Source organism: Cuculus canorus, chromosome 2 (genome assembly GCF_017976375.1).
Source record: "Cuculus canorus isolate bCucCan1 chromosome 2, bCucCan1.pri, whole genome shotgun sequence".
NCBI classification, from domain to species: Eukaryota; Metazoa; Chordata; class Aves; order Cuculiformes; family Cuculidae; genus Cuculus; species Cuculus canorus.
In genome coordinates, this window is record NC_071402.1 from 161,648,127 (window position 1) to 161,661,308 (window position 13,182).

At 57.1% G+C, this 13,182-nt stretch overlaps 1 protein-coding gene across 2 annotated transcripts in view; it reads right to left on the minus strand.

Moving 5' to 3' along the window:
• AGAP3 (ArfGAP with GTPase domain, ankyrin repeat and PH domain 3) overlaps window positions 1-6,408 on the minus strand; it is a 116,770-nt gene extending 110,362 nt beyond the window's left edge. The window contains exon 1 of one of the 2 annotated variants that reach the window (XM_054058403.1): window positions 6,046-6,408. In XM_054058403.1, coding sequence (XP_053914378.1) covers window positions 6,046-6,319 — 274 coding nt within the window. In that variant the 5' untranslated portion in view covers window positions 6,320-6,408. The remainder of the gene's footprint in view (window positions 1-6,045) is intronic. The other variant, XM_054058406.1, reaches the window with a different exon arrangement.
• Window positions 6,409-13,182: the final 6,774 nt, after the last annotated feature.

Consider the following 13,182-nt stretch of genomic DNA (forward strand, 5'->3'; position numbering starts at 1 on the left):
TACCCTGCTGAAACTACAGAGGAGGGGAGAGACCAGTGCTGCCAGAATATCCAAGATCTCTGCACAGAAGGAGACACACTTCATCAGGATCTCAAGGAAACCTCCTAGGAGTGGATAGTGGCATAACTATTCCCAGTCCCCGGCCACAAACCAAGGTCTCACCCTGTTCCAAATGCAGGGGCAGCTTCCAGGAACAGGTTCCCCACAGCTGCCCCTGTTCCAACAGGCCCGGGCAACTTCCAGCCAGTGGAATGGGCTGCCTAGAGCACCAGTCAGACACAGAACAGTCCCTATACACGGAAAAGACTCCTTGCCTGCACCCACATCCATCCATATGGTCACACTGTGAACTCGGCAACTGAAAACTGATCCAGCCAAACCCTGATGCTCCTGGAGCAGCTCCCTGCTCTGGCTCCCCACACTGCAATGAGCAGGGAGCTGCCAGGTGGGAAGAGCCGCATAGTCTCTTCAGCAGCAACCCCACTTAGGCCAGAGGGAGGCAACAGTGGAACTGCAGCCACAGGAATCTCCATGCCACATCCCTATCCCATTCTTTCCCTTCGGCAAACCTTCACGTCCCTATCTTTTCCTCTTCAGCCACAAAGTCAAAGTTCTTGTTTCACAGCACTTCTTCCCTCATCATGGCACCTCCGGCTTCATCCTGTTCCATCTCCAGCTGTAGAGAGCATCCTCCACTCTTCCTGCTCCAGCTCCGTCATTTCTCCCAGCTCCCGTCCATTGTGGCATCAAACAGCTTCTTCTCCCGAGTCTCAACTCGTCCACAGGGTCACACTCCAGAGCCATAAGCTCTATGAGGTCAGAGCTGCATCCAGCAAAGGATTTGGGAGTGCAGGGTGAAACCTCATAAAAAACAGGAATGTGTTTTCCCAAGCTTGCCTCTGGACTCCTCCGGCTGCAATCCTTCACTCTGAGGTCTCCTCTCCCACCAGGTCTCACACCAGGACTGCAGATCCCTCTGTTTGTGCCACTCCCACTGGGCACTGGGAAACATGGAGCAGTGCCAGCCCTGCCAAAACCTCTGCCAGGACATGGTGCTCCAGAAACACTTTCAAGCACCCTCAGGAGTCTCTCCTGGGAATCTTGGCCCCGAGACCCCTATGCAAGCAGAACAGAGCCTGGGATCAGAACATTTACCTGATCTCTCATTCTTGTGTTCTTTAACCACCCGAATTCCAGCAAAGCTGGAGATGACGGTGCCAGTAGTCCTGCCCCAATCCAGCACACGGAAGCGGCAGTACATGGAAGACACACAGCTGCCTGGGATGCCTGGCACCCATTCCAGGAGCAAAGATGCGCTGAAATTGTGCTGAAATTGAGCTGCTCCTCCCACTGCAACCCGCCACCGTTCCCTGTGGTTTCCAAGAATCTGGGAGCTCACAGGCACACATAAACAGGGCAATTCTGCCGAGGTCATGGAATTGACAGGAAAAAGCCAGCTAAGCGGAACGCTTCCCTTCCCAAAGAGTGTAATTTACTCGAGGTTGATTTAGCTGAGCCAGGAGATGCCGGCAAACCCTGCCTGGAAGCATGGGGCTCCCCAGAATGGCACCAGGACACTGGGAAGGCTCTAGTCAGCTCCCCTCTCCTCCTTCTTGAGGAGATTCACCATGGATGGTGACTCCAGCCTCCGGTTTGGCTTTGTGAATCAGAGCACCAGGAGTCTTGGAGATGCCTATGGAAAAATAGACATAGGGACGTGTCTGATAATGGGGAAAAGCTCCCAAGGCAGCAAGGTTCCAGGCTGTATCCATACTGGGAAAGGATCCCTTAACCAGATGCCTTGTCAGTTGGGAAAAGGCGAATATGCCAGGATGAGGGTTTACACCATGGTCCAGTCTGGTCTTCAACCCAGCAGAACAGCCAGGACCTGGAGTGCTGCAGAGCTCACACTCCAAGGTAATTCCTGTCCAGCCAGAGACAGATTGCCAGCAGCAGATCCTTCTCCAGGGCTTTTCCCATCCTGTGCCTCTGCTGGAGAAGCAACAGCTGGAAAAAGCAGAGGAAAGCTTTTCCAAACTAATCCCACTTCTGGAAACGCAGGAAGGCGCCCAAACAAGTTTGGAAGTGCGTTAGAAGGGTGTGAAAGGACACTGAAGGGAAAAAACACATGCTCCGGGTAAAACTCCAGCTGCTCCCACTCAGCCAGAGGGATCTGCACTCCTGCAGGCCAGCCTCCAAGTCCTCTAGCTGCAGCTGACAGCCTTGTCCGAGTGATTCCCAAGAGCTGAGCCTCTGGGTGGGCTGCAGGACAAGCACACAGCAGCTAATGCCAGGAAAAATCCCATCCCACAGGGATCTCGCCTTCTTCCTGGCCTCAGGAGCTGTATGCCCACAGAAGAGCTCTCTGCGACCACCTCCTTTCCACATCTCCACCTTCCTGGCTCCCTCTCTCCTATCTGTCAGTGGATCCAGACTGGCTCCTGCTGCCCTGTAACGTTCCTGTCCTGTGCTTCCATCACGGAATTCCACTGCGCAGCCGACATCGCTCTCCCTGCCTGGAATCCATGCCTTGGTCCCTGCTGAAAATTTGGTTCCATGAGAGAAACTCCATGCTGTTTAATTCCTGTCCTAATTACAAATCCCATTAATGCCACTCCACCCGCAGCCTGTTCCCGAGGAACACCATCGGAACGCCACTGGAGGTGAAGCTGATTGCATGGCAGGGTTGGACCCACCTCCAAGACACAGCTGTCCATCATTTTACCTTATCCATAGGCCGCATCCTTCCAGGAGCTCAGCAGCAGCCGCTAGAATTTGGCACAGAACCAAGCCTGGGATGAGGGAAGCGTGTTTTGCTGGCTCCCTGGAAATCTGCCCAAAGAAACACCTGAAAACCGCCTGGTCCGGCCTGGGATTCCAATGATGCTGGCTTACTGCCCTGCAGCTCCAAGGAAGCTCCAGCTACAAGAGGAGCAGACAATGAAGCACCTTTCCTGCTCTTCCCCCAGAAACAGTCCAGATACCACCTCCATTGGGGTTTGGAGAGGCCGGCAGTCACAGGCTGCATCTGGACACAGTTTGCAACCTATCGTTGACTCCAAACCTGTTCCTCCTCTGCAAAAGGCCCCTTCCCCACATCCTGTAGTGCTCCCAGCACAGATGCCCTGCGCTATCATCTCCCGCCAACACCACTCCGATGGCAACACCCATGCCAAAGCCCCAGCAATTGGCTCTGGACAGAGGCCGTGCACTTGGGCACACCGCACAGAACCAGCCCAGCCTTCTTCCCATTTAGAAATGAAGGAATTGCCTGCAGAGAAAGAACCTGGCAAGAGGACAGAGATGGTGTTGGAATGTCAGCAGTAGGAAGTGGAATTTGGGATTTCCCCTGGTGATTTCCACAACAGGAAATTTTGGGACGAGAAGCAGTTGCTACAGAATCTGATCATCGGATCAAGGATATCAACCAACCAACACAAATCCCTCTTCCAGCCCAGAACAGACTCCAGCATGCTGAGGAATGACAACGGCTCCGGGAAAAATCTCCCAGTAGTCAATTATCCCACCACTAATCCAGGCTCTCACATACCCGCTGCACAGAACACGATGGTGGCAGCTTTCCGCCAGAGTAAGGGCTTCACCTGGTGCTGTGCAGGGAAGTGGGAAGCATAGCCAAGACAAAATCTGCGGGATTCCTACTCTGCCAAATCTGCAGCCAGAAAGAAGGCGGGAGAAGATGGGGAAGGATCAGAAGAGACAGGAGAGGGCCGTGGAGAACTCCCTGCTTCCAGCCCTGCAGAGCACCAAGGACATCACAGCAGGGCCACACGATGGTCATTCGGCATGCCTTGTCTCTGGACCAAACAGGAATGCTGCCGTCCGGCTTCAGGAAACGGTGCCCAGCTGCAGCTGTGCATGGAAGAACGTTGTCGTTCCATGCCTTCCCCTGAGCAGCGGGAGAAAACACACTCCGAGTTGCTAAGAGACCAGAACGCCAACGTGCTCCTTGTCACCCACCCACGGTCCCATGGTGCGGGCGGCAGCTGCAGGCAGGGATGGGCCGATCCCAAGCAGGGATGCGCATCCCACAGCCTGCAGAGCAGCCCTACATTCCCACAGGGATGCCAGGAGCCCAGCAGCATCGGCCACCCTGTGGTGACGGCCCTGTGGGCACCTCGGAAGTGGCACCCAGCTTTCCTACAGCAATATTCCCTTTAGGAGCTCTTCCATGCCAGATCACAGAGATCATAAGCAGGATCAGACCACAGTATCACAGCTACAGGTCCCTCATGCCTTCCACTGCAGCCTGCACAGACAGGGAAGCACTGCAGGAACCCCATGGGAGTGGATGGGAGATCCATCTCTCCTGCCAGGACCATCCTGATTCCACAATGGAGAGCAGCCAGAGCACTGACACAGAGGCCTATTGCCCGTGCCAGTCCCACGTGCTCCCACTGATCTCCGGTACAAGTCTCTTCCCTCTTCCCCTCACGAAATCCCATTAATTCAGCAGCATTCAACGGCGACAGAGCTCATGGAGCAGCCATGGGAGTGGGAAAAGCCCCTTCCCTCTACGGGTTTTCCAGGTGCCCCGTTCTGATCCCACTGAGCATCCTTTGTCCTTGCACAAGGCAGAGGAAACGAATCCTGGGATTCACACTCCCTCAGCCATGCAGCCTTTTCAGACTCCAGTTACAGCCCCTCCTCCTCTCCTTCTTCCCAAGGAAGCCATCCCAAAGCTGGGAAGCCTTCCCAAAGCCAGCAGCGGGAGGCAGGCATCTCAGGAAGAGCTTCAGGGAAGCCAAGACTGGCACTGCTCCGCTCCCAGCCTGCGCCCACCACAGACAGGCAGCAGCTCCCCATCCCACCTGCAACGACATTCCAAACATCCGTGAGCAGGAGTGGACCTGAGCACGCAGCCAAAATTCAGCAGAGACAACAGATCTTATGGCAGGGAGGTAGCAGCGCTCAATGAGCCACCAAATCCAACTGGAATTCCTTATCCAACACCAAGGCCCAAGGCTATTACTGTCAAAGGGCAAAGCCTCAGCCATCGAATCCAAACAGAATTCCTTACCTGGACCAAATGGATTCGAGGTCCCAAGGCCACTGCTGCCCAAAGGCAAAGCCTGGCTGGAAAAGCCCCATAGATCCTGGAGCCCCCACAGCCAGGGGGGACACACTGCAGATCCCAGAGACCTTGCAGCCAGGAATGGGGGGCACCCTACGGATCCCGGAGACACTGCAGCCAGGGATAGGGGGACCCTACGGATCTTGGAGCCTCTGCAGCTGGGGATGGGGGGGACCCTGCGGATCCCGAAGACCTCGCAGCCAGGGACAGAGGGACCCTATGGATCCTGCAGACCTCACAGCCAGGGATGGGGGGACCCTGCAGATCCCGGAGACTTCGCAGCCAGGGACAGGGAGACCCTATGGATCCCAGAGACCCCCCCAGACTTTGGATGGAAGGACCCTGTGGATCCCGGAGCCCCCGCAGACGGGGATGGGGGGAACCCTGCGGATCCCAGAGCCGCCCCCGCCTGGAGCTGCGGATCCTTCCCCCATCCCTCCCGCTTACCGGTTCCTCAGGCCGGGACTGCGGTTTTTCGCGTTTTCCACCGCCTCGGGCGCCGGATCCCGTTCGCACCGGAACCCGCGACTCCCAAGGACAAGGCGCTCTCCCAGCTGCGCCAAGGATGGGGGCGATCGCACCGCAGGCCGCCATTCCCCCCTCCTTTCCGTCGCCTCCCGGTGCTGCAGCCCCGCATGGAGCCGGGGGGGTGGCGGCGCGGGGCGAGCGGGGCCGCGGGCACCGGAGCGGCCGGAGGGGACAAAGGGCAGCGCCGCGGCCCCTTCGGAAAGGTTCGGGCGGGTTCGGAGCGGTTCGGCCCCGCTCGGGCGGGTTCGGAGCGGCTCGGCTCCCTTCGCCCCCGCTTCGGCCAGGTTCGGGCGCGTTTGGTTCCGTTCGGTCCCGCTCACCCTAGTTCGTTCCCGTTCGATTCCTTTCGCCCCGGTTCGGCCCCGCTCGCCCCCGCTGGGTCCCGCTCGCCCCCACTCGCACCGGTTCGGCCCGGTTCGGCTCACCCTCGATAGAGATGACGTGCTCGCGGATCTGGCTCTGCAGCGCCAGGTCCTCCACGCGCTCGATGAGGTCGTAGATGGCGTAGATGTTGGGATGGACGGATTCGAAGCGCCCGATCTCCGCCCGGATCGCCGCCGAGTTGGACAGCCCGAACTGCGGCGGCGGCGGCCCCGGCTGCGGCCCCGCGGGACCAGGCACCGGCACCGGCACCGGCCCGCCCGGCGCCGCCAGGCCCTGCGGCTGCGGGCTCGAGCCGGCGCCGCCCGCGAAGTTCATGGCGGCGGGGCCGGCGGTCAGCGGCGCGGGGCCGCGGGGAGCCGCTGCATGGCCGCGATCCGCCGCGCCGGGACCGCCCCACGTCACCGCCGCCCCCGCCCCGTGCCCGAGCGGCGGCTCCGCCCCTCGCCTTGAGCTGCGGCTCCGCCCCACGCGGCCCCGCCTCCACGCAGCTCCGCCCCCTCCCAGACCTGCGGCTCCGCCCCCCGCCTTGGGCTGCGGCTCCTCCCCACGCGGCTCCGCCCCCCGCGGCTCCGCCTTCCGCCCAGACCTGCGGCTCCGCCCCATGCAGCTCCGCCCCTCACCGTGAGGCCCCACTCTCGGCCTCCAGGCTCTGCACCTTAATGCTCCACCCCTGCGTCCAAGCTCCACCCATGCGTCCAGGCTCCACCCCTCGTAGTGAGGCTCCGCCCCTGCGCTGTTAGCAGCGGCTCCACCCCCCCACCGAGGCTCCGCCCCTGCACTGTGAGCAGCAGGTCCACCCCCGAGTCAGGCACCGCCCTCCGTGAGGCTCCGCCCCGGCCTCCAGGCTCCACCCTATCCACCCTGCAAGTCCTCCCTCCGAGGCTCCGCCCCCTCTGCGGCTCTGCCCCTCCCGGCCCTGCCCTCTCCCTACTGCTTCACCCTCTCCCTGCGGCTCCGCCCACCGCACTGAGGCTCCGCCCACACTTCGAGGCTTCGCCTGCCTCCCTGCCGCTCCGCCCCCAAACCCACTGCTCCACTTCCCGCCGCGCGGCTCCTCCCCTGAACTGCGCTCCGAGGCTCCGCCCTCCGCCGTGAGGCTCCGCCCCTCCCTGCGGCTCCGCCCCCTCCCTGCGGCTCCGCCCCTCCAGGTGCTCTCAGGGAACGGGGGGGGCGATGGGGGGTGGGATTCACACCTTAACGGGGTACGTCCTGCCTTAACGAGGCATTCGATACCAGGAGGTGCAGGAGAGGAGCCCTCTGGTACAAGAAGGGTTATTGTTGCAAAAAGCAGAATATTTTTCATTTAAGCTAAAGTTTCATCCAAGCAGTTGCGTTCTCTGGACGTTACACACAAGGTCCCTCTGATAGCGTGTTTTCTTTTAAAACAGAACTTTTCCAGACACTGTCCATGCCTCGAAGACGATGACGCCTCGTGCCCAGCGTGGTTCCTGCTGCACAGACGCTTTCTCTCCTGCAATCCCCTCTGATGGGTTTCCACCTCAACCCCGAGGTCAGGCAGAGCTGGAGCCAGCGCCGAATCAGCCACAGTTTTGGCTGCTGCCAAGTTTCACAACATTAAAATTAGCCTTGGAAAGTGATGGAATATGCATAAGATTCTTGGGAAATTTTTTCTGTATCCATTTAAGTGGGAAATCTATTCTGTAACAGCTCTGATCTCGCTGCATGTGACTGATGGAGATCACTCCCTCGTGTGCCCAGGCCGGATAAAGGATGCTGCTTTCTAAAACTTAAAAACAAGTCTCAGAGATCTTGATTTGCCAGCATTTTCAGTAACACTCTGGCTCGAGTCCTATTCCCGCTGCCACCTCGTTTTCGAGCCTGCTGCCATACACTGTAAATCTGTGTGACGATGGCTCAGGTCTGCCACCAGATCTGGCCTTGGTTCCTCTTGAAAGCTCCAAATAAAATAGTCCAGGCGCCCATAGGGCTTGATCAGAGCAATCCACCGCTCAGAGCCTCGTGGCCATCACCGGAGAGGCACCCGCTCTGGACAGGGACAGGATGGGGGGAACAGTTTTGAGCTGAAAGAGGGGAGATTGAAACGAGATTTTAGTGATAAATGTTCTCTTGTGGGAGTGGGGAGGCCCTGGCCCAGGTTGCCCAGAGCAGTGGTGGCTGCCCCATCCCTGGAGGGGTTCCAGGCCAGGTTAGATGGGGCTTGGAGTCCCTGATCCAGTGGGAGGTGTCCCTGCCATGGCAGGGGGTGGGACTGGATGGGCTTTGAGCAGCAGGGCGACCAAACCATTCCAGAATTCCATGATATTTAAACAGTCAAAAATAATAATCTCCCTAGTAGTTAAACTGTAGCCCCAAGCTGAAGAAACAAGATCTTTGCTCATCCAAGAGGGGATGCCCCCAGAGGGGCCAGGGATTCCATGACAGACAAAGTGGTTATGGGTACGGAGCTGGATCCTTCCTCCAGCCATGGCACCAGCGAAATCTGCACCAACACTAGCTCCGGGGGAGCCACTCTGAAGGATGGCAAGGCTGCAGAGAAGGGGAGAGCTGCACCATGGATCTGGAGAAGGATTTTTGGATCGTGACTGTGGCACTCTGCCTGCATAGCCTGTTGGAAAGGTTTGAGAAGTGGCAGTTAAGGCAGACAGGCAGAGGCAGGGGGAAAATCCCAAGACAGAAGAGTTCCTCCTTTGGGAAGAAGACTGGGAGCTGCTGTGGAAATGGCACAAGCACAAACAAGCAGTAAGACAGATGTTTTACCAGCAGTTTCAGGTTTGCTAGTGGAACATGCTCAATGCACATAAATCCAATACGGAGCCTTTCTGGAAGGCAGGATCTGTCTGAGCAGCAACGGGAGATCTCACTTCAGCACAGGGAATGCCATGGGCTGTGCTCGCCATGCCCTGACTCCGTGCCCTGCTGATGCTTCCCCACCTCTCCGTGGCCGGGGAGCTCCCATCTGCTCCCAGATCTCTCCTCTCATCTACAGCGGCATCGCAGGACAAGAGCAGGGGCATGGACAGGACAAGTGGCCTTGATCCAGGGCCTCTAAATGGAAGAAAAGCATCCCAGACCGGCATCATGGCTGCAATCCACTGGCTCTGTGACTCTAAGCAGCCCTGCCTGGGGATGCTCAAAAAAGCGGATATGAATATGCCCAGGAATAGTCAACATTCCCAGCACAGCCTGTGGACGTCACTGGGCTCAGCCCCAGTCGGCTTCCACCTTCCCCATCCTGCCTTGGCCAAGAGAAACGGATTTCCATACATACCTTAACAACACACTCGGAAAACACTTTCCTTTTTGTAGAAGGAAAAGCAGGAATGAACCAAGCAGCTGGAAAGGGCTGCCAGAGGGTGTTTTCCTTTGCACCTTTGCCCCACACTCCCTTACCTGGCCAAGTTCCTGTGAATATTGTGTTGCAATTGAGCCCTTTCTCAGCTGTCCTCAGCTTTCCAGCTTTTCCTGTGAGCCAGGACTCTCCAGTGTTTCCAGATGCCCTTTGTCCCGCTCTCCAGGTGAAACCTTCTTTGTTCCGTTGGACCTCTACTCCTGCTTCTGCAGCCCCACGACAGGGCTGGTGTTCATCCCCGTTGGTGCCACATGAGCATCTCGGACCCGGCCCCTCTCATCCCATAAAACCTCGTCAGACATTGAGATATAAACATGGATTCCTTGCGTCCATGTCAGACTATTCCAAGGTATCAGCATCCCAGGTGTTCACAGGCCTATGGTGTCCCCTTCCCAGCAAATCCTGGTGACAGGTGTCCTCACCCCTAACAAGCCACCTGGGAAGGACGCAGCGGCAGCTGGCTGGGCTTCCTTCCCTCGTTCCTCCTTCACTCTCATCTGGCCAGGAAGCACCTGAGATGATTTGAGACAACGTTATCTTGGCAAATGGGCATTGGGCAAAAATCCTACAGGAGCGGCTGAGGGCCCTGGGGTTGCTTAGCCTGGAGAAGAGGAGGCTGAGGGGAGACCTCATTGCTCTCTGCAGCTCCCAGAAAAGAGGTTGGAGCCAGGCAAGAGTCAGGCTCTGCTCCCAAGGAATGGGCAATGGGACGAGAGGAAATGGCCTGAAATTGTGCCAGGGGAAGTTTAGATTGGATATTGGAAAATATTCCTTCATGGAAACAGTGGTGAAGCCCTGGCAGAGGCTGCCCAGGAGTCTCCATCCCTGGAGGGGCTTAAAAGACTGGACACCTCCAACCTGTAGAGCAGCCAGAGCAGCTACAGTGCTGGAAAATCAGAGGCAACAGCTCCTGCAAAGGCAGAGGAGCTCAGGGAGAGAGGAGCCCACACGGATCGCAGGGAAACAGATGGAGCTGGTGCTCATCACAGCTATGGAAGAAAAAAAACATGAGAGAAGTTAAACGTGGCCGTGTCGCACGACTGCAGAACGGGGGAAGAGCGGGAGGAAGGTGAGAGCTGATAGGGCACACGGGCCTGGGGCTGTTGGGATGAAAATGCGCTGGAGAATGCTTGGATGGATACCTTCCATGGACAGCAGCCGCGAGAACATGGAGAGCATTTTTTAGAGTGAATTTCCTGCTCAGAATCCAAACTTTCCCAGCTCCAAGGCACTTTCTGTCTGCAGCAATTCCATCTGACGCTGCTGTTCACAAGTGCCTTAACCAGCGCTGCTGCCAAGCAGAGCGATGCCACCTCCTCCCCCTCCCACTCCCAAACCAGCCGCTCTGGTGCCTGGTAACCACCCCAGCAGAAGGAAAGGGTTGGTGTCAGCTTGGCCAGTGCTGGACCCGACTCATGATAGAGGGATGGGGCTCACCCGTGTGTCCCCGTGTCGTGGCGTCAACGCCATGGGTCCTGCGTGGATTCCAGCTGCATGGGTCCCCACTGCCCACAGATCCCAGTGAGCATCCGTCCCCTGATGGGATAGGCGAGGGGGATCGCTGCTCCCTTTCCAAACCTGGCTGGCAGTAGGGAAGCTGACAGACCTGGCACAACGGGAGGCAGCACTGACAACCAGAGTGGGAAGCGGCCAACATCCATCTGCTCCTGGCTCGCCAGCACCTCCAAGCCCTTTTCCAGCCCCAAACCCACAGGAGGGAATGGGAAAGGAGATGGAGTGGTGCAGCATGCTTCCAGGAGTCCAGGCTGAAGCAAAAGGAGACAAGGCTGGAGAGAAGCCATCAGCAACACTCTCAGGATGAAGCAGCACCCAACAATGGAGCTGAAGCGCAGGGCTCTGAGAAGGGCATGGAGGAGGCTGGAGAACATCCGGAGAAGTTGGGGAAGCATCTGGAGCCCAGAGGTTCCCAGAGCGGCTGAGGGCACTGGGGTTGTTTAGCCTGGAGAAGAGGAGGCTGAGGGGAGACCTCAGGGCTCTCTGCAGCCCCTGGAAAGGAGGTTAGATGTCAGGCTCTGCTCCCAAGGAACAAGGGATAGGACAAGAAGAAATGGCCTCAAGTTGTGCCAGGGGAGGTTTAGATTGGATATTGAGAAATTCCTTCACAGAAAGGATTGTCCATCACTGGCAGAAGCTGCCCAGGGTAGTGGTGGAGTGTCCATCCCTGGAGGGTTCACAGAACATGCAGACGTGACACTTTGGGACAGGGTTTAGTCAGCACGGTGGGGTTGGGCTGATGGTTGGACTGGATGAGCTGAAGGGTCTTTTCCAACTTTAATGATTCCATGATTCCCAAATGGTTTAGTGAAAGCAAGCAGCCACGGTGCATGCTGGATGGCGAGTGAGCAGCCAGTTTCCTGGAGCACTGGATGTGTCAGGCGAGTGCGGATGTCAGCACTTGCCATGAAGGTGGCCCCAGGAGGGTCTGGGATCTTCAGCACAGGGAGGGCAGAGCTGTGGGAAGGGGTCCTGGCACCCTTCAGAGAGCTGCCATTCACCCCTGCCAACCCCACCAACACTACAGAGAGTGGGTCCAGGATTCTTGGACTGACCTTCACTAAACCATGTGGCACCCAGAGCAGCACCAGGTGCTGAGACCTGCTCTTCCCCCAGTCCATAACATCGGGATGCAGAGCAGCGTGGTGGGCAGTATGGGTGCCAAGAGAGAAAGATAATGTGTTGAGTGAGGCTCTAATGGTGCAGGACACAACACGGTCAGGGGACAGCACCCACGGATGCTGGCCCAGGAAGCTGCCATGCCTCACCCCGGAGATGCTGCTGGGCACCAAGCAGCCAGAGCCCAACTCCAAGCCTGGATGAAGGCACAAGCCACACAACAGCGAGTGGTTCTGGTCCATTTTCCATCTCCATTAGAATAATAGAATCATAGAATAGTTAGGGTTGGAAGGAACCTTAAAGATCATCTAGTTCCAACACCCCTGCCATGGGCAGGGACATCGCACTAAATCAGGCTGCCATTAAATGAGGTCTTAGGGATAAACGTTTTGCTATAAGGGTAAGGAGGTCCTGGCCCAGGTTGCCCAGAGCAGTGGTGGCTGCCCCATCCCTGGAGGTGTTGAAGGCCAGATTGGGTGGGGCTTGGAGCCCCTGATCCAGCGGGAAGAGTCCCTGGCCATGGCAGGGGAGTGGAACTGGATGGGCTTTGAGGTCCCTTCCAACCCAAACAATTCCATGATTCCATGATTTGATCCATCACACATGTTCAGCTGAACAGAAGCCGAGCAGAAGGACCAGATCCCCAGGAGTCACAGACAGGGCAGGGATCCATTTCCCCTCCCTGTCCTGCTGGAGCAGCATCACTTGGAAACTGGGCATCTTTACACTAACAATATTTCCAGAGAGCATTGGAAAAATCAAGGAGATTTCAGTCTACAGGGACCCACGCAGAGTGATGCGAGGGCTGCAGCAAGAGAAGATGTAAAGAGCACAATCTGTTCGGCTCATCGAAGAGAAGATTGAGGGGCGGCTCAATTGCGCTGCAGAGGGAGAATATTAAATGGCTCTGGAATCGAGCTGGGAAAGATATAAAAAGACTCAATCGCAGGAAGCTGAAGCCAAACAAATCCACATTGAAAATCAGACACAGAATTTACTTGGTGAGGGTGATTAACCACCAGATAAACTGCTTTAAATCCCTGCAGTCACAACCACTCCAATGATTTGTTCAGCCACTGCTGATTTTTCACATCCTGGAAGTTATAAATCCCTGTTCTGGCTTATACATGGTAGCAACCAGATCCAGTGGGAGGTATCCCTGCCCATGGCAGGGGATGGGACTGGATGGGCTTTGAGTTCCTTTCCAACACAA